This window comes from Pagrus major, chromosome 6, assembly GCF_040436345.1.
Source record: "Pagrus major chromosome 6, Pma_NU_1.0".
NCBI lineage: Eukaryota > Metazoa > Chordata > Actinopteri > Spariformes > Sparidae > Pagrus > Pagrus major.
Window position 1 is genome coordinate 22,868,630 of NC_133220.1, and position 21,702 is coordinate 22,890,331.

The 21,702-nt window shown below is 37.8% G+C and overlaps 2 protein-coding genes across 2 annotated transcripts; both read right to left on the reverse strand.

Moving 5' to 3' along the window:
* Nucleotides 1-502: 502 nt before the first annotated feature.
* Nucleotides 503-10,401, reverse strand: LOC140997949 (sodium- and chloride-dependent neutral and basic amino acid transporter B(0+)-like). The gene is made up of 15 exons (XM_073468047.1): nt 10,348-10,401; nt 8,813-8,957; nt 8,587-8,718; nt 7,151-7,312; nt 5,980-6,094; nt 5,751-5,883; nt 5,424-5,564; nt 4,069-4,204; nt 3,615-3,707; nt 3,398-3,523; nt 3,185-3,303; nt 2,996-3,095; nt 1,630-1,739; nt 930-1,097; nt 503-643 (listed from the first exon to the last, which is right to left on the reverse strand). The coding sequence occupies exons 1-15, from the start codon at nt 10,399-10,401 to the stop codon at nt 503-505; spliced, it is 1,875 nt and encodes a 624-aa protein (XP_073324148.1).
* Nucleotides 10,402-14,975: 4,574 nt separating this feature from the next.
* On the reverse strand, nt 14,976-20,813 carry slc6a14 (solute carrier family 6 member 14). The gene is made up of 16 exons (XM_073468048.1): nt 20,750-20,813; nt 19,825-19,977; nt 19,593-19,724; nt 19,125-19,286; nt 18,823-18,910; nt 18,594-18,726; nt 17,494-17,634; nt 17,250-17,385; nt 17,055-17,147; nt 16,852-16,977; nt 16,646-16,764; nt 16,459-16,558; nt 16,253-16,362; nt 15,362-15,529; nt 15,154-15,256; nt 14,976-15,058 (listed from the first exon to the last, which is right to left on the reverse strand). Exons 1-16 carry the CDS (start codon nt 20,811-20,813, stop codon nt 14,976-14,978), a joined length of 1,911 nt encoding a protein of 636 aa, XP_073324149.1.
* Between the last annotated feature and the right edge of the window lie 889 nt (nt 20,814-21,702).

The window sequence follows — 21,702 nt, forward strand, 5'->3', positions numbered from 1 at the left end:
GTATTAAACAAGAACATAGAAGTATTAAATTGCCATTATGTATTAACCGCAGAGCCAAACTGGAGAGTGGTCAGACATAAACATAAGAAGCTAAGTGGAGTAGGAAATACATTTTTAAATGGACAAGTTAGTATTTAAGTAATTTCGGGAACACGATCTGTAATGAGAAGAACACAAGGCGTAGTCTCTAGAATCTGGTTTGTCTTTCTAGATGACCACTAGGTGGAGCTCTTGAGAGAATAATAACAAGATGCACCCTTACACACACAAGGCAGGATTTTATACTATTGGCAGAAGAATTTGAAATCACCAGTTACTACAACAGTAAACACTGTAGACATTTGGTGAATAGGAAGATTTATGATTTAACATCACTGAGGTCTGCTGTTGTGCTAAAACCCAGACAAAAAACTTGAAACAATGACAAGAAGAAGAAGAAGACAACAGGAAGTGTCATATGCAACAGTTCAGTATACATCAGTATAAATATGGGTGCCGTGAACTAGAACTTAGATTCACATTTGCTATCATTTGTTGACGCTGCTCGTCTTCGACGACAGCGTTCTTCTGAGTAGCGTTCTCCTCGATGGATGTCCAGGAAGGGATGCCATTCCTCAGAGGGCAAACACAACGACTTCAGACGCTGTAGAAAGTATCACGTTATTAGAACAATGAATATGAGTGCGCCCTTAAATTTTTTTTTTCTTTTTAAATCTTTCAAAACAAGTCCCCATCTGCTTCAGCTGTTTAAGAGAATTCACTGCCATACTGTTTGAAGCTCTAGAAATATTTTGTGGACTGAGAAACGTAGGCTGAAACTCAGGCTGAAACTTCACCAGTCTGTCCATCGGCAGGATGGACAGACTGGTGAAGTTTCAGCCTGCTTTAAATGCACCCTGTGTCATACAATGATACAATGTCATACATACCTTCCAGGGGCTTCCTTCTGCTCTCATCAGCTTATACACAGCGACGACAGGGATCCAGATGAAGATGAACGTAAGTATGCACCAGCCCAGAGCCTCGCCCCAGACTGGGTATTTGATCTCTCCATAGGTGGGGGGCACAAAGGATTTACAAGACCAGACCAGGATCACCTAGATGGTGAACATAACATCAAATCACATTCATACATAGGAGACCCTCATGTCAAAGTGTCAAATTACAGTTTATTGTGCTGTAAGTCAACTCACAGAAATAACAACTGTTAAAAAAAGGAGGACAAACTGAAAAAAAAAAAGGATTTATTATTGTATGAGAATCGATAATGTCACCAGTTCTACTACAGGATATCGTGCTGGGCTGTCATCTTTTGTTCTTCCAACAGCAGCAATTAACATTATATTATCATTTCAAATTTAATAAAGCTTTTCTCTTCAATACCAGTTTGGTCACTCCTCTCTAAAATACCTGTACCTCACTGCATTTTCAGAGTAAATTTTGTACTTTTATTTCAATATAGATTACCTACAAAACCAACTAAAAGATACAGGCCTATATTGGTATTAAGCCTACAAAGAGTGCCTTGTGAAGTGGGTGTTGAAAGTAAAAATAGCCAGAATGTCTGTTAGAGGGGGTATTTCTATTGTGCAGTATAAAGGAAAAGAGCAGAGGACAGGTTGTAATCACCATAGTGATGCCGGGGCTGATGACGAACCAACACACTCTCCAGTACAGCCACCAGCAAAAGCTCTTTTTTCCAAGCATCATCTCAATGTCTTTAATGAGATGGTTCCCTCCTGAAATGCACCAGAAGAACATGTACATATTCACAGCTCAGGCCAACAGAAAGCTGTCTCACTTCTGGTGCTAATGTGTAAATCAGAAGAAGCACTCAGTCGACTGCTAGCCAAGGTGACAGATTTGCTATATGTATAAGCCATAGAGAATCACTGTAGAATTGAAAGAGGGGAAATCAATCAATGATTATCTGAATAGTTCCATGTTGATCTTCAACATGTTTTAGAGACAACAACAGTATTGTTTGCTAGAACGACAGTGCCCACCTATCTTAGGAATTTACTATTTCTAATAACTATTTACTGTATTTCCTATTCGCCCAGTGATTACCAAATGTGAGCTGTGGACCCCTAGTGGGCTGTGACGGTACTGCAGGTGGGCCACACAAGGTCATTTACAATATACGTATATATAAAAAGTCTCTATTTTTTATTGTTGTATTTAAATTTTCGAAATTACCTTAAAATTTGTATGATTAAATATTTGAGTTGATAAAACAAGGGACCTACATTATATGTTATTCTTCATTTATCTGACTTAATTCTAACTGGTGTTTGTTGAAGTCTGTATCTGTATCTTATATCCAAAGAGCGTGGGAGATAATAAAAAAGCTCTTTATCAAGAAAAACTGTAGATTTATATATAAAAAAGTCCTTTCAATATACAATTCATTTGAAATTTGGGATTTCGTATGTGTTGTTCTTTCCTTTTCTTTCTTTCTTTCTTTCTTTCTTTTTTTTCTGATATTTGTAAAACCAGATGATGATATATGTTCTGTAATAAAATGGTGTCTTGGGCCAGATATTGGCATGACACAGAAATAAAAAAAAAAACAACTAACAAACTATAATAACTACACGACTAATATTCACATAGAATCTTTTGTTAATGAAATTTACATTAAAAAAATAAATTTTTTCTTCGTTTTATGTGTTGATCAGAGTTATGATTAAAAGTTGCGGCGGGCCCCAGAAGATTTTCAAATTTCAAATTGGGCTGTGTCATTATTTTGTTTTGGAATGGTTGGTTTAGCCTTTTTGACCAACCATTTGGCATGGTTTAAATATTGTAACTCAACAACTATTGGATGGATTGTTGTAAATGTTTCTAATGTTGTTGGAACACTGCCGAGAGACACTATATACTGTATACATACATTCAGTAAATACAACCAAGCCATTAAAAGTTATAAAGTTTAGTTGATCAAATGTGAGGTATCACTTTTACATATCACCATAGTTGTCATTATATTTACCATATATGTAGATGAAGCCAATGACCTCGATGAGGGACAAAACAAGCGGCGCTATGTTGGCAGTAAACGTGTCGAGTAGAGTAACCCAGTATATTCCTGCCTATCACACACACACACACACACTGAAGGTAAATAGGGTAATAATATCGGTTTGTAGTAGTAAAGTCACTGTTTTCAGATCCACAGTACCCTTGTGACACATGGCAGACCCAGGAGGTAGATGATGGCACATGTCGATATCGTCAATAAAGAACGTTTGGATCTGAAGGTTCCAGGTATGGCATCATACAGGCAGGTGATGATCACCTCTGATGACAAGAGGAGAGATGAGATTTAGTGAGCCAGAGGCTGGTTTGAAATAGTCTGAAATCCAGATCTATGCTAAATAGTAAACAGTCTCACCTAATATTGTAAATTGTGAGTCTAGGCCAACTAAGAACATCATTAAAAAAAACAGGATAGACCAGAGAGTGGAAATGGGAAGCTTAGATAAAGCCTCTGGGTACGCAATGAATGCAAGGCCGAATCCTGCAGAGATGGACAAAAACATAACATAAGAGGGTATACATCAGCTTTTTGCCATTTTTTTTTCAAGTATGTGGTATTAAAGTTGTCTGACCTTCCTTCACCACTGCTCCAATAGGTTTTCCATAAAGGTAAGCCATATGACCCAGAATTGAAAAGATGGCAATGCCTGCAAACACACTTGTAACTAAGAGGAGAGGAAAATAGTCACAAAGACTAATCAGTTCAGAGATACATGCTCTATTTCACACATATTCAAGATTTATGTGTACCTGCCACTATAAAAATGGTGGCGCTAAAACTACTTCCTAGGTACAGAAAGTGAAAGCAACAGCTATGGATGACTCTCTCTGAGGACATTGCTGCTGTTCACCACACTGTCTTTTTTTGATACTAGCACTTGAAGCCTAAGTCAGAAATGTACAAAATCATCATAGTGGCTTCAGTTTTTACCAAATTACTCACAAAATGTTATTGACATACCTTTACTTGGCTCTGATTATGATTGCTTTTTCGGTAGTAAACATAAAAAAACATAATTTTCCTACCATGATTAACAAGAGATATCACAATTGTGTCCAGGAACATGTTGTTGTGGAAGTTGTTGTACGAAGAAAGAGTCACAAGGCCACCCAAAGAAATGCATAGTGTGAAAAAAGTCTGAGCCGCTGCATCCCTCCAGACCTAAAACACACCAACAAGTGTTAAAAGAATGATATAGGACATACTTTGAAAACTTAAAAGGAAATTCTGTTATTTTTAAACCTGTTCGCTGAGTTTACATGTTTGGGTATGATTTATACTTACCAAAAAATTTGGAATCGGTTCAGTAGGTCGCCTCTGCTGGCAGCTGTGACACGGCTGCCTTGGCTTCAACGTAATCCTTTGAGGCAACTCAAAACCTTCAAAGTGACATCCAATAAAAGTGCTTGTTTTTGCTACTAACCGGCTAAAATTGTTTTTCATAGTGTTTTTCAGAAATAATTCTTGCAGAGAGATCCAAGAGATCTAAGATCCATTTTGTTACCAGTAACACAAAGAGAAGTCTTGTTCTGAAATCTTGCAAGATGTGAGTTGTTGCGCGAATATGAGGGTGGAAACGGAGTCAGAGTTGGAGAGACGAGTTTACGGAGTCATAGCTTAATGTTCAACTGGTTTTGACAATCTAGACAAGGAAACAACTGTAACAGCTCACCTCTCGACTTTTCCTTGATACTTGTGTATCTGGTAAAAATAAATGGATCTTATTTAACAAAAAGTTCTCTCTCTGGAATTATTTCCGTAATGTTGTCAGAATAACAACCTCTGCCTGTCAGTGGTAAAAACAAGCACTTCTAGTGGACATTACTTTGACAGTTGGAGTTGCCCCATAGGAATAGTTGCAGCCATGTTGCAGCTGCCAGCTGAGGCGATCTTGGTTCCAAGTTTATGAATCCCACAGACTTTGGTGAGCCTCTAACCTTTCTTCTAGCACTACCATAAGATTCACATTTATGTTTTTCAGTGAGATGTCTCAACAGCTATTAGATCGATTGCTATGAAATTCATGTCAAATTCATATCTGCCAAACTAATGACATTCCCGCCAACCCCAGCTTTATTTGGTGCTAATTATCGAATGTTAGCTTGCTAACACGCTAACCTGAGATGGTGAACATGCAAAACATTACTGTATACGTGCTAAACATTAGCATGTTAGCATTGTTACTGTGAGCATGTTAGCATGCTAACATTAGTATCAGTTTAGCTCAAAGCACAACTCTGCCTCACAGAGCCTATAGTGTGGCTATAGACTCTTTGGGTCTTACGCTGTGTTTAGACCAAACACGAAGACAATATTCGCATCAGTTTTGGTCTGATCACAGGATTAGTTTGTGTGGTAAACAAGGATGGTTGGTTCTCACCTGTGCTTCCATCAGTTTCGTCATATTGGATTGGGATCCAATAAAGAACTCTATCCCATCTCTAGCTCCCTCTAGTGTCACACCTCTGATCAGCAGGATCAGAAGGATTACATAGGGAAATGTAGCTGTGAAATACACAACCTGGAGAGACAGAAGCCATTGAATCCACAGGCTACACTGAGTGAGTGCGCAGATCACAGATCACAGTGCAAGTGCCTTAATTTGAAGTACAATGTGCAGCATGGTCAAAACCTCTCTTTATCTATGTAGCATTCATTCCTGAATAAAATGAGGCAAGGACTTGTTATAATGTTGATATTGACTTACTTTGCCTGATGACTTGATGCCTCTGATGAGCGCAACAGCAGAAAACATGGCAGTCAGCAGCAGACAGAGGGCCAAGTGCCAAACTACTGGTCCTGTGTCATCCAGACCACTGGATCTCTGCAGGGCCACATGACTGAGGAGGAGAGACATCTGACTGTACAGCCACAGCCGTTTGACAAGTGTTTTTGACATTTGTGCTTGTTTGCGTGTCTGAGTGTGTGATGCTTACTCCCAGTACTGCTCACTCGGGCTCTGCATTGGAACTGTGATCATGTCGGATGAAGGACAAGTGCGGTTTTCCAGAGTCCAGTTGGACACTACAATGCCACTTACATTGCAATATACTATAAGAGGAAAGAGGACCAGTAAATAGCTTGCGTAACATATCAATCCATGCAATGGGTAGTGTTTTAGTACTCGTAACTCACTCCTTACCCAAAGAGATTTAGCAAATATTATCCATACATATTATCTACCTATACTGCAAGTTATGTTTCAGGGTGCTAGTCTCAGTTACTATGTTTCTATGCCAGCTTGCTAGGTGCACAAAATACCAAATGTAGTTAATGAGAGATGTAGCTAGTGTTGACTTTTTGAGAGAGTGATGGGATAGAGGATGTGGTCACAAATTGTTGTTCTTAAGTTACATTTTTGTTTATGATAAACAGTGGGACAGGCTTCATAAAGCTATGAAGCTAATATATATAAAATTATCTTACATAAAAGTAAGCTAAATTAATGTCAGGTCCGTGGTACCGTTCCATCACTTGGGCGAGGGAGCTAGAGATGTGACAGCAGGGAATCGAGACCAAGTAATGGGTCCCTCAGACACAACGCAATTTGAGTGTGTCACAGTGCTACTACTGTGGCTGTGCTTAACCCAGTTAGCCTAGTGTTGTGCCACGGCCTGGTTGAACTTTGGGGCTTGAAGCAAAAAGCTGTCATTGTGAGGGGTGGAAGTAACAAAAATTAATTGGTAAAAATGGAGGTGACGAAAATGTATGTGAATTGAAAAGTAGAGAGGTAAAAATGCACTTCAAATGAAAAATGAAGTGATAAATTATCATGTGATTTGGTTACTTTAAAGCAGGTTTGATGAAAACAGTTGTGGAACGGTGAAAACAGACATGTTTTATCACTTTCTTTGTCTTATAGTCATCATTCACAAAACGCAAATAACATTTATCACTTAAGGAAAGGGGCCTCGAGGGTGGAATTAAAAAAATACTGACAAAAATCAAATCACTTGGTAATTTATCACTCCACCTCTCAAAGTCAATGCGCATTGGGAGTATGAGTTTTCTGGGTGCAGTGGTGCTACAACTGAATAAGCTATTTAGTAACAGATCAGCATTCACCAAACAGCAGATTCTTCAAAATAACTGGAAATGAAAAAAGACCTGTAGGTGTGTTGCTGCAGTTGCTCTCAGCCCAACTAAAGCAGCTGGACCACGGCAGAGGAAACTGGAAAGAGGCGAACATGTAGTACAGGCTGTAGGCGATGATGACGTTATAGTAAATTGCTAATAATGTGGACCCCACAACCACGGAGAGGCCAACACCTGGAGAAGATAATAGATTATAATGCACTTATAATAGGTTATATGGATATAAATAAAGCTTTATATAAAACACAAGATCTAGAGCCCACAGAGCAAAAGCTGAGGCAGTCTCCATGAATAAATATTACCCTATCATTCCAATTTTAGTTTTGGGATGAATATTATTGATTTAGATTAAATATTGAAATTTAAATTATGCTACGAAACACCTGAGCTCTTGATCTTGCCAACTTTATTAGATCTTTTACTGGACTGTCTTTCATTTCAACTCAGAATTTCTAGTATTTATTGTCAGACCACCTTATAAACACAGTAAACAGTTCTTCTAACTCATCTAACTTCTAACTAATTCAGAAGGACTGTAAGGAGTTCAAACAACTCATTAAAAAACAGAATCAGCACATTTCCCAGCATGCATGGTTTCAGAGTAAAAGGTCGTACCGATAACATTTTTATGTAGACATATAATAAATAAAAAAAATAATACATCTGCAGAGCTTGTAGAAAGGTGCAGAATAAAAGTATCTCTTTTCCTTAAAAACATTATTATGATTGTAAATTGATAATTTTAAAATGTTTGTTCGGTACAAAAAGATTGTTTTGTTTATCTTTGTGTAAGAATTCTGATGGATGGTTCTAGTTTCCAGCAAGGTTTGAAAGTCAGCAGTACAACGATGTGTGTATCACGTGGTATCTGTGTTTCGTCAGCAGCATGAGTGTTGGTAGTTGTTAATTTAGGTAAACTAGATATTTTAGGTAAACTGAACTGTGGTTGAAGTATTTTCAGCTTTGGACTTCTAGTTGAGAGAAATTGAAAGATTGCGTTGCGTTAACCAGAGAGTTTCATAAATAAAAAAAAATTCAAGTACAACTGAAAAAGAAAGTTTATTTGTTTTGAATCATTAAAAAAGACCTCAACTTGTCTTCTCAAATTCAGTCAACTGAAAATTTGAAGGCAGCCCAGAGGCCACTTTTACTTGAAACAAATATTTAAGCCTATGTATACGTGTTTGAGTGTATCATGAGTTAAATATCAATCAAACTTTCCAGTTCCAGGTTCTCAAATGTGAGTATTTGCTGCTTGAACTTGCCATGGACATTTTCCACTTTTTTTTTTTCATAAGAGAAATAAATATAAAAAATAATCAGTTAATAAAAATAACTATAAGCTGAAGCTCTTTTAAAAATTTTTTTTAACAATAATTATATAATTTTATATGGGAATATATCTTCAAATTAAAAATCCCAAAAATCTCCTGTTCTTTCAGGCTTACCCTGCATTAGTGGCACTGCTCTCCACATATTGACTGGGCCTTGGCTGCAAAACTGACCAATGGCGCTTTCCAGGGCGACAAGGGGAATTCCACACAAAACCAACATCAGGAAATAGGGAATGAGAAAGACACCTGCTCACACAGATAAAAACAAGTTTTCATGATATTCATAATACTTGCAAAATTGTTACAATAATTTTTTTGAGTACTAGTCCAAAATAATTACCCCCTCCATTCTTGTAGGCTAGATATGGAAATCTCCAGATATTTCCCAGGCCAATAGCATAGCCAACCAAAGTGAGCATGTACTCCGTCTTGTTGGTCCAGTTTCCACGATTAGGATTCTCATCACCTTCTTTAACATGAGTGTTCTGCTCAACGCAGAGTTTAAAACATTTTTTAAATTGTCAGATATTATCTATGGTACAAATTACCATACCATGTACTAATACTATATAGTCCTTTGTTGTCAACCGTCAACAGTTTTTATTACAAACCAAATGGCAGCTTATTTCACTGGTAAATAATCTCAACCAACAGACTTCACTAGCAGACAGTGATTCACATTTTTTACAGCAGAAAATTTGAATTGTTATTGCAGGAAGGTGCTCCTAATAACTAACAAAGATTCAGTCAATATTAAAAAGGCCTAGAGAGACGGGGAAGGTCTCATTTTTCACGTTGTGTTACAATCCACTCATGTATGGCCATAAAATAAGTGATTAATACATGTAAATTGTAACGAATTGTTACATAGAGCCCCTTTAATGTTATTAATTACACTTGTGATTGTTCGGCTGTGACATGTCAAAATGGCTGCTATGAAAAAGGTCTATAGGAGATATAAATATCATAAAATACAGGACTATAGCCTCATTACAGCCTCACTGTGAGCAGTGCTGGAATGTAACCAAGTACAATTACTAAAACGTTACTTAAGTATAAATGTGAGGTACTCATACTCAACATGAGTACGCATTACACTAATTACTACACTAATACACTAATTATTTGACAGCTATAGTAACTAATTTTATAGTTTTATAAAAATTCAGTGACAATGTATACAAGTAGTCAAGACAATTACTCGATTAAACACTTGGAACTACTTAAAACAATTTATGCAAAAACATGTCATAGGTTGCTGCTTTTCCTTTTATTTTTTAAACAATCTTAATTCATTTTAATTAATTTTGAGATCTTTTCAGTTAATTGGACAACACAAGCATTATAAAAGTGTCAACAATAGTAAGATTGTATTCACAACTCTGTGTAATTGCAGGGAAATTCACTGTTCTTTCTATTAATGGCCCTTAATTATACCTGTCACCACAGGACACGCGACAGTATAAGCGACAGCTCAGTGGCTTAGGTAAATGTTTGAAAAGTTGAATTCAGTCCCCGGGGGCAAACACATATCCTTCTTTCACATGAATGTCTGTTTATTTTTTCCTGATACCAGGGAATGAGTTGGAGCAAAAGTTATTTTTGAGTATCCTAACATGGATCCTAGTGTCATTTTGGTGGTAAGCTACTATAATGACTGGAACACTGCTAAATATGAGTTATTTTCAGTTTGTTTAGTTTCTTTTTTTTGTTATATTTGTTGCAAATTAACGATCTGCTGTACAAACATAAAAGAAAATTAGATTACCATGTGAAGAACTCTTATTTAAAATTGTGATAGATAATATAGTTTCTTAAACATTTTTGAATAGATTTGCTATTTAGTCATTCAGTAACAGATGTCTGCAGTCCTACCTGATCAGTAACAATAGCAGGATCCTTGGAAATGTTTGAGCCATATTTCAACATTGCGTTTTATCTGCTTCTTCAGTAAAAGATAAAGAAAAGTTTCTATGCTTCTGATGGTCGGTAGAAGAAAAATTCAAATGGCTCCAAAAACTTGTCTCAAGTCATATGAACTAAACTGCATTCCCGCCAGTGATCGCTTTAAAAGAGAGAGAGACAGAGGTAAACCTGCCTACACAAGTCTGTGTTTGTCTTTATAAGATGTGACAGTTATTGTCAGCCAAAGTCAGCTGACCTCTGTTAGCCTATATCACCCCTTAAATATAATAGCGAATGTATCTATTGTTTAAATTCATAAAGTGTGAATAAGTCTATATGATATAGGCCATATCAAATGTCACTGACATTGTGATTAATTGCTAATAATTGCTGAAAACTTTTTAGCTATGTTTTATGACTGCATTAGATTTCTGCCTCGGCTGCATTGCACGGTAAATTACACTAGGAACAACAATATAAGTGTAAAGATGATTTGTTTGTAGACTAGAAAGGCTAGAATTTCCGATTTACAAAGTTTCTTGAAAGCAACCTGCACTGCTGCATACTGTAGCTGCAAATTAGCTCTGCTGGCTGACCAACCGCCACGGAGCGTATGAGTTATACTGTATACTGTACTTATAGGGCAGGTCAGAACATTTCAACAGAGATTTTGTCTATAGCATGCACCCAGTGTTACATCACATCCACCACATTGTTACAGAAACAAGGGATTTGCATTTACGACAGGTGTGTTGCACAGTGAGGGGCGCCAAATAACACAAAATGCGAATTACTACATATTGTTGCTTTAAATGCATTGAGAAAAGATGTTGCACTGTAACATGACATCAATTAGTGGAAGTTTTTGACATATAATTTGGGAATAGAATGCCAGGATAGTTGTATGGACAGAAAAACAGAACAAAATAATATATAATAATATAATAACAATAATAAAGTTATAGATACTTTTTCCATAACCTTCAGTAATCTAAGCCCCTGTCTGTTTTTTTCACTTCACATAACAGTAATAAAAATGTTTTAAGCTTTTCTTTTACAATATACTATTTACCTCAATGCACTTTATACAATTGTTTTATTCAATTTTCTATTTGCCTCATGTGGCTCATGTTATGTAAAAGTGATGAAAAAGTGTTATTAAGTGTGTTATTGTGCCCTACAGCTAAAATATTGTATTTATATGAAAATATGTATTCGTGATTTATTAATTGACCATTTATGGTGCTCATTCCAGATGGGGGAGCTGAGAAAAGCATTGCTAACTGTTAAAAATAGTACAATTATTAGTTCATCATTATTGAGCACATATTAAGTACATTTTGGTAAATTGTATTTTGTAAAAGCTATTTTGAAAAATGTTCCCACAAGATGATGTTAAACATGCATAATGCACAGACTTCTCAATAGACAAACCAAAAAGTGTTTCCAGGCTTCATTTAATATTCACACTCACTCAAAAAAATCCAATTAAAAGTGGATTATCAAAATAAAGTAGATAAATGCATTGCGGAGCAAACCAGTGAAGTTCTTGTGCTGTGTGATTGTACATGATTACCTTCTCTCTCACTACTGCAGTAACTTATGATCCGCAGTAAACCACGCTGGTTAAAAGACTGAGATCAGCTGAACAGACCTCAGTTCGTTCAGTGACGTCAGACAGCTGCACGATCACTGAAAACAGCTGTAATAACAGAGTGATGACATGACCACAGACATGACACGTGACATAACCAGTGACTGCACAGGCCTTTTATTAACAGCTCATTAGAATACCTCAGCTTTACTGATTGTCACAGTCACACACATGCAGCACACACACATACATACACAAGCAATGGAGTCATTTTCCTCCAGCTAATTTGAGCCCTTAAGCTTAATCAAATACTATTTAACTGTGCACACATACGAAGAAGTTACTCAAGTCACTTGAGTAAATATTGGATAACAGATATCCCTTATACACACATTCAGAAGTCAATGGTTTATCTAGTTTGGTTTGATCTGAGAATGCTTCTCTGCAGCAGTGTATGTTGTTGCTTTTTATTCTAGTTCAGTTTGCGTGACATTGTTGGAGTAGAGACATGACAGTAAATTACACAAAATGAAAGGAATGATGCAAAAAACTCCTAGACTTAATACTTTTGTGGTCTTTGGTGTTAAGATGCAGCAGCCAAAATGAAGTAATAAACCAAGAATATATATATATTTCTTTTTACACCTAATCATCAACCAGTTTGCCTTGATCATTATGAGGATATGATTCTCTTGCATGAGCACATTGAAAACGTTGGGTTTGCATTGCTACTAATGTGATTGGGTCATGTCTAATCTGACTTTCATGAGGTAAAGGTTGTAACATTTAAAGCCAAATTTGTTCCCACAGCTTTGTAAAGGCTACAACAATGTGATGTTACAGTTACAGTTTTATGTCTTTTACCTTTTAAAAAAGGTGATTGTACATGATTACCTTCTCTCTCACTACTGCAGTAACTTATGATCCGCAGTAAACCACGCTGGTTAAAAGACTGAGATCAGCTGAACAGACCTCAGTTCGTTCAGTGACGTCAGACAGCTGCACGATCACTGAAAACAGCTGTAACAACAGAGTGATGACATGACCACAGACATGACACGTGACATAACCAGTGACTGCACAGGCCTTTTATTAACAGCTCATTAGAATACCTCAGCTTTACTGATTGTCACAGTCACACACATGCAGCACACACACATACATACACAAGCAATGGAGTCATTTTCCTCCAGCTAATTTGAGCCCTTAAGCTTAATCAAATACTATTTAACTGTGCACACATACGAAGAAGTTACTCAAGTCACTTGTGTAAATATTGGATAACAGATATCCCTTATACACACATTCAGAAGTCAATGGTTTATCTAGTTTGGTTTGATCTGAGAATGCTTCTCTGCAGCAGTGTATGTTGTTGCTTTTTATTCTAGTTCAGTTTGCGTGACATTGTTGGAGTAGAGACATGACAGTAAATTACACAAAATGAAAGGAATGATGCAAAAAACTCCTAGACTTAATACTTTTGTGGTCTTTGGTGTTAAGATGCAGCAGCCAAAATGAAGTAATAAACCAAGAATATATATATATTTCTTTTTACACCTAATCATCAACCAGTTTGCCTTGATCATTATGAGGATATGATTCTCTTGCATGAGCACATTGAAAACGTTGGGTTTGCATTGCTACTAATGTGATTGGGTCATGTCTAATCTGACTTTCATGAGGTAAAGGTTGTAACGTTTAAAGCCAAATTTGTTCCCACAGCTTTGTAAAGGCTACAACAATGTGATGTTACAGTTACAGTTTTATGTCTTTTACCTTTTAAATTGGCCGGCTATGAGGAATAAACTTGTCTGGCAATTCCAAAATCTTTTTTTAAGTAATTACCTCCACTTGCCCTCCTAAAGCAAGAAGCCAAACACATCTGCAACAGCCAGAACATCTGGGTTGGATATGATAACATCGCAGGCTTCCAGATGAAGCTCTGAAGTTGTTGTAATGAAATGTGTTTCTAATATTTAGCCTGCTCTCTTTGATACAAACACAAAATATTAGAAACACCTGCAACACAAATCAACAGTTGCAACACAAATCAACAGAACAACAAATGACACCCTCCAAAATGATCGTACAATCCAATCAACACCTCTCTAAGACAGCTTCAGCAAAAAATGAACATCATAACCTTACTGAAGGTAGCCTTTAATGAAGGGACGCTATATTAGACTGGCTTAATTTTAGCAAGGTGAACCAAATAAAGTAGCACTGATTGTACAGTATACAGTATAACATTGTTTTGTGCTCTTATACCGTTTCTGAATTTGGCGCCCCCCAGTGGTACTGTCAGAAAAGAGATGGCTGTAGAGAGGAAGGCAATCTGTTGGTAGAAGAACCGCTAACACATCGACATGGCACCGCATATTCAATACTTAACTAGACAAAGAGACATGCTTAAAGAGATAAATAATGTAAATAATTTCATCACATATCAGAGATGCAGAAAAAAGTCATTTATTGTAGCATATCAGTGATGAGGAATGTACAGTATGTTTGTACAGTGTTTAACTGACAGAAAAGACAAGAATGATTACTGACACATAAACACTCACTAATGATTGAGGATTAAACATTTTTGATGAAAGATGGTCAAATAAATAAATCCATGGATCATCGACAAAATAACAAACACTACCTGATTCTAAAGCCCCATTGAGTAATATTTTTGATATATACATGGAATTAAATGGTTTCCTTTAATATGAAAGCATTACTATGTTCTGAGTAGCTTTCAGCCACTTTTATATCATTGTCTTCGGTCATTGATCTGTGTGGTCGAGGCCTAAATGGCTCTGTCCCATTTATTGTAAACACCTCACACAAGCTTGTTGCATGCTGCCCGCCACAGCAGAAAATGGTGGACAGCAGATGAAAACATGGCTGATGAAGAGAGCGTCAAAGAGACCCAAAAATGTTTCCCTGAAGGTAGTAAACAAAGCACAGCTAAAACAGAAGTGCATGTTGGCCTTGACATTTAGCAGAAAGGACTTTACTCTTTTTCTGCTGCAGTGTAAGGCATAATCTGCTGGGCGTTCGTATTGGAGTCACTCCCTGTACTCTTTGAGTACTTTACTAAAGGGAAAAAAATGACAGATTAACACACAAAAACTAATATCAGAGCCATGAGCTAGTGATTACATTTACATTTACTTCTGGGGTGTGTTTGCGTGTCATCCTGTGACGGCAGTGTTCTGCTGAGTAGCGCTCTCCTCGGTGGATGTCCAGGTAGGGATGCCATTCTTCAGCTGGAGAGCACAGTGACTTCAGACGCTGTGGAAAGTAAGAGATGAGCATCATTTTTTTTTCACTTCTTTGGAATTATTGGAAAAAAATCTTGGTGCTTTTGAACCACTATATCATAACACACATACACACCTTCCAGGGGCTTCCCTCTGCTCTCATCAGCTTATACACAGCGACTGCAGGGATCCATAGGAGGATAAATACAGCCATGGACCAGCCCAGAGCCACGCCCCAGTCTGGGAACTGGACTGCCCCATAAGAGGGTGGCGTAAAAGTCATCAGAGACCATACCAGGATAGCCTAGAGAAAAGACATGTGGCCAGTTTCATTCATCAAAAATGAACCAAACTAACCTGAAGTATGTGTGTGAAGGTTGAATTTTGAATTTACAGACCCTTCTTTCTTTCAGTGTTTTATATATGTTTTTGTGCATGTAAAAGATTTTGACAGTTAAAAAGGTCAAAGAAACTCTGCTCTCCAACAGAAAACACTGCTCCTGAAACGCCTCGTCAGTAGTTTTGCCTTTAATTCCCTGACTTTTGAGACATCACGCACATCACAATCATCATTTCTAACAGCTAGTTTTGCAGGCTAGAATTGATTTAGCAATGTTTGAGCTGACCAATCAGAGCAGACTGGGTATTCTGGAGGGGGGCCTTAAAGAGACAGGAGCTAAACAGAGCATCTCAGATAGATGGGGAATACAGGGATGTGTTTTTGAGAATTAAAGCATGTTAACATATCCTAAAAGTAACCTAAAATAATATTATGAACCTGAAAATGAGCAGAATATGTCTCCTTTAACATTTACTCAAAAGACTTTACATACTTACATGAAATTTAAATTAAATTAACTGTAATTATAACCATAATAATAACCAACCACCTTTTCTCCTTTTCTTTATGTGGCTTTTGAGGCAGATTCATTACACCATTTCTTCAACATCCACGTGCATGTTCAATTAAAATCAGATGCTGCCACACATTGGTTTAATACAGAGCATTGTGTGAGGTTGTACTCACCACTATGATGCAGGGGCTGAGGAAGAACCAACACACTCTCCACCACAGCCAGAAAACAAAACTCTTATTTCCAAGCATCATCTCGATGTCTTTAATAAAACGGTTCCCACCTGGCAACAAGAGTAGAATACACACACATGTGGGCAGCTGGAGATTAATGCTCTCTGTCATCTGTGTATGAACATATCTCTGATCATCATATTTACCATATATGTAGCAGACACCAGCGATCTCCAGGAGAACCAAAATAAGCAGCACCCAGCTGGCAACAAACTGGTCAATGAGAGTCACCCAGTATATTCCTGCCTATTCGAGACACACACACAAACTGAGTAGAATGGCTGGGCCTGAGTCAGGCAACAGTCTCAGAAAGTTACACTAAGGCAGACTTACCCTCGTGACACACGGCAGGCCCAGGAGGTAGAGGATGGAACATGTTGTTATTGTCAATAAACCATGTTTGGATCTGAAGATTTCAGGGAAGGCATCTTGCAAGCAGGTGGTGATCACCTCTGACGACAGAAAGAGAGATTTCAGGATGCATGAACTTATGGCAATAGCAATGGTTTGAATTTTACGCGAGAATGAACTGATCTCACCTATTCCTGCAAACTGAGAGTCCAGACCAACAGTCAGAAGCATGAAGAAGAACAATGTGGACCACAGAGGGGAAACAGGAAGCTTAGACAGAGCGTCCGGATATGCAATGAATGCCAGGCCAAATCCTGCAAGAAGACAGAAACAAAACATTACATGGCAGTCTTCCAAATATTTTTTAATAATCAGTGTCCGCATGTCTGACCTTCCTTCACCACTTCTCCAACAGGCATCTTGTAGATGTGGGCCATGTGACCCAAGATTGAAAATATGGCAAAGCCTGCAAACACACTGGTACCTAGGAAAAGATGAAAAAACAACAACAACAAAATAGATTGACATATTAATAACTAATCCAGAATTTCTTTAAATACTGCTGTTACAGTAGCTGTGCTCCCACCAGCATTAGTAAGTGTTACAACAAACGAGTCCTTGAACACGTTGTTGTGGAAGTTGTTATAGGAAGCGAGCGTCATGACTCCACCCCAGCCAATCGAGAGAGAGTAGAAGGTCTGAGTTGCTGCATCTTTCCAGACCTGAAAATAAAAAAAATTAAAAGTCAGGCTTTGAATCAAAAGTTTCATTTAATAAAACTTTGGTTACTATTATGTGTTGCACTTTAATAGGGACGGTTGATTTTTCACCTGTGCTTCTGTCAGTTTAGTCAAATTGGATTGGGAACCAATGTAGAACTCTATCCCATCTCTAGCTCCCTCTAGTGTCAGACCTCTGATCAGCAGGATCACAATCACCACATAAGGAAATGTAGCTGTGAAATACACAACCTGGAGAGACAACAGGTAAAATTGTGAAAAAAGTAACTCATACATTTGTATTTTCTTGTTGCTGCTCGGAGTTTCTAGCATACATTGTATCATAAATCAAGCTCAAATGTAAAGGTACTGAGCATGTTGCCCTTTTCATCTCTGCATCAAGCATTCACACACATTTTATTTAAAATTTCTTCAAAAAATTGTACTTTTGTAAAGAATAGTTTGAGTTTTTTGGCAATATATTTAGTTTGTGCAAGAGTTAAAAGTTAAAGATTGAAACCAGTCTCATGTTTGTATATTAATGTAGCTGCAGGCAGCTGGTGGTTAACTGAGCAAAGACTTAAAAAACACAACCAGCCTGGCTGTATCTGAAGTTAACAACATCCAGCTATCAGCACCTTATTAACACACATCTTGTTGATTTAATCTACACAGACAAAACAGTGAAAACAATTGTTCTGCAGTATTTTCTTGCAGTTTATTATACAATATAGACCAATATGCTGTAAATGTGTGCTGTTAAATTGATTTTGGTGCCTTTGGACAAAACCAGGCTGTTTCACCTTGTTTCCAGTCTTTGTGCTAAGCTAAGCTAACAGACTTGACATGGCATGGCTTGATGGATGGCGATGTTGTTCTGTTGGTTGATCTCAACAACTATTGCCCATTAGATAAATTGCCATGAAAAGTGGTGTCCAGAGGATGGATCCTAATACCTTTTGTGATCCCCAAACTTGTTCATTTGGTAAACAGAAGATAAAAATTTCAGTCTAATAGCCTAGCCTATAGATAGACTCTAAGTCTTGTTGTCATACATATAGTGGTGGAAAGAGTGAACTCTCTGGACTGTCTCAATGCAGCTAAGCACCAGACATGTTCAAAAGCTCCCTGTTTTTCAATTCTCAAACTGTAAAATGTATGTTTACAGCTTTATGATCAGGTCAGGTGTTATAATGTGGATATTGTCTTACTTTGCCTGATGACTTGATGCCTCTGATGAGCGCTGCAGCAGTTAACATGGTGCTCAGCAGCAGACAGAGGGCCAAGTGCCAAACTACTGGTCCTGTTTCATCCAGACCACTGGATCTCTGCAGGGCCACATGACTGAGGAGGAGAGACATCTGACTGTACAGCCACAGCCGTTTGACATGTGTTTTTGACATTTGTGATTGTTTGCGTGTGTGAGTGTGTGATGCTTACTCCCAGTACTGCTCACTCGGGCTCTGCATTGGAAGTGTGATCATGTCGGATGAAGGACAAGTGCGGTTTTCCAGAGTCCAGTTGGACACTACAATTCCACTTACATTGCAATATACTAGAAAAGTAAAAACTGTTTACGTAATGAGTATGTACAAGCATTCATTTCCAAGAAAGGGGTTATTATTTGATTATTTAGCTTGTTTGAAGTTGATATTGTCATCCTGTCATTATTTTTATGTCACCCCGCCCAGGAGAACAACACATCAGCTGACAAACAGCAGGATTGGAGTTGAAAAACGCACCTGTAGGTGTGTCACTGCAGTTACTGTCAGCCCAACTGAAGCAGCTGGACCATGGCAGAGGAGACTGGAAGGAGGCGAACATATAGTACAGGCTGTAGGCGATGATGACATTATAGTAAATTGATACTATGAGAGTCACCATAAGCATGGCAATGCCAACACCTGGAGAAGCAGAGAGAGAGGTTATAAGGCACTGTTGCTTTTGTATAACCCAAAAAAAGGTCGGACACTGTGTAAAACATAAATAAAGAAGAAAGAAAAAGAAAAAGAAAAGCAATCACTGCAGTTGTGTCTATTTCTGGACACATAATGAAGCCTCCAAACCAAACAACAAGCTCCTCTGAAATCAGGAATCGTAAGAAAGACCTTAATAGTTAACCATTAACAAACAGCCTCATTAAATGTCTGACATCTTCACCTTCAGACGTACCTGACTGATCTCTCTTAAAACTTTAATGGTGGTCTTACCCTGCAGTAACGGTACTGCTCTCCATATGTTAATCGGACCTTGGCTGCAAAACTGACCAAAGGCGCTTTCCAGGAAGAAAAGAGGAATTCCAGTCACCACCAACATCACAAAGTAGGGGATAAGAAAGGCACCTGCTCAAAACGACAGATTGGGTGGTACAGGGATAAAATGAAACACAAAATCAACAGTGGTGCTTTCAAACAGGATTTCTAACAGACACTAAATATTTACCCCCTCCGTTCTTGTAGGCCAAATATGGAAATCTCCAGATATTTCCCAGTCCAACAGCATAGCCGATGGTAGAGAGGATGTACTCCCTCTTGCTGGCCCAGTTCCCACGCTCAGTGTTCTCATCACCATCATCCACACGTGGGTCCTGCTCAGAAGAAGAACTTATTAAAGGCATAAAAGTTTTAAAACTTCTCAGATTTTGTATATTGTACCTGGAATTTGTTAAGAAAAACTACTGCAATGAGAAAAGTTAATGTTAAAATGATGTAGATGATCTGCGGTGCCAGATAATAAAACCTGACAAAAATATAAATATAACAGGACATGAGCGTCTGCAGCTGATTTCACTGTTGATCATCTTGTGTAGGGAACAGCTGCTGTGCAAGATTTAAAAAAAACAACCCACAAATACATTAATTTAGCAAGTTTTATAGCTTCTGTAAGTATTGCCACTATCTCAACTGTTGTCATAAAGTTATTACTGTTGATTGCTATAAGGTATACAGTACATAATACATGTACATCACATTAAGAATGGATTGTGTTTTTGTTTTTTTTATCTGCAAGTAAACATCAGTTCAGTCCATATAGGAGAAAAAGGGGATGTTAACTTCATCATCACTCCAAGACTATCTCACTTACATGGCCTCTTTAATTGAAATCTTCTTTTACCTTCCTTTACCTTCTTTTAGGAGTATGTCATAAAAACACACTGGTTCTAAATTCATTACAATTGAAATCAGAAAGACAAGATATCTTCCTCGATTAAATAATAAATAAGCAAACAACATGTAGATATAGATTTGCATTGGACCTTTTCTCATCAGAAATACAGGCATCAACAGATTACTTAGACTTATTCAGCGTAACTATTGTGTGGTAAACCTCCATTAATATCCTGTGAAATAGGTTTGTAATCCTACCTGGTCGACAACAGCAGGATTTCTGAAAATTAAGTCCTTGAAACTGTCCCAGCTGTATTCCCTCATGTCCTTTCACCTTCTTGTTAATGGTCTGTATAAGAAATTCAATTCACTCAGGTAGGTCTGTTTTAAAGTCCCCCCCTCTCAGAGACAAGGGAGTGATGTTTCCCAACCAATCACCTGCCCGGACCCTCCCCCACAACACTAATGAGCAGGTCGTGTGTGTGCAATTAATCTTTTTATAAAACCAAAAACCATCATTTAATGCACGTTAGTGAGGAAAGTTTCCCTCTTGATGACATTAATGACTCACCTACACACACTCTATCTGATGTTGCAATGCTGTGTGCTGGTTAGTGTTGCTTCCTGTATTATGTCAGCTTGCCTGACCCTAATTTTTCTTATGTTGCTCATTTCGCCTCTACGACTGTATATCATTCTTTGAAAATAGACCTACACTTTTATAGCTCTCACCTCAGATTATGTGTAATAACAATAATATTTGCTCTGTATTGATAAATAGACAAAACAGTGGAGCAGTTAAACTTGCTCAGTGATATAGTGCTGTGGTGTGTGTGTGTGTGTGTGTGTGTGTGTGTGTGTGTGTGTGTGTGTGTGTGACTCAGACACCTGTAACCAGGTCTTAACAACTACTCCCTAAAGCCACTGCTGTGACTGATGAAGGATAGGTCTCATTTTGGTCAGTGACATGGACACATAATCACTGTACTGTTAGCCTATAAGTACGTCTGTGTCACCCATAATCACAAGCTGATGATGTGACCACAGCCGTGTCAGGTGACATGTCACAGTCCTGCAGTCCCCATTAATCAAAAGATTATTACAACCTTACTCTGACGAGTCATAGATAAACAGACACACACATACCAAAACTGACTGGTGTCTTGTATTAATTACTTTCTTAGATGTTACAAGCTACTTATGAGTGTATTCT

Bases quoted from the DNA above. Each gene is read 5' to 3' on its own strand.
- slc6a14 (XM_073468048.1), bottom strand. From the start codon at position 20,813: ATGAGGGAATACAGCTGGGACAGTTTCAAGGACTTAATTTTCAGAAAT. The intron at 19,978-20,749 runs AGGTAGGATTAC...TAAGTTCTTCTT, and splicing joins AAATCCTGCTGTTGTCGACC to CTGAGCAGGACCCACGTGTG. The intron at 15,059-15,153 runs GCAAACACACCC...TTTTCCCTTTAG, and splicing joins CTGCCGTCACAGGATGACAC to TAAAGTACTCAAAGAGTACA.
- LOC140997949 (XM_073468047.1), bottom strand. From the start codon at position 10,401: ATGTTGAAATATGGCTCAAACATTTCCAAGGATCCTGCTATTGTTACT. The intron at 7,313-8,586 runs GTAAGCCTGAAA...TATCTTCTCCAG, and splicing joins AGCAGTGCCACTAATGCAGG to GTGTTGGCCTCTCCGTGGTT. The intron at 3,304-3,397 runs GTGAGACTGTTT...TCTTGTCATCAG, and splicing joins CTCACAATTTACAATATTAG to AGGTGATCATCACCTGCCTG.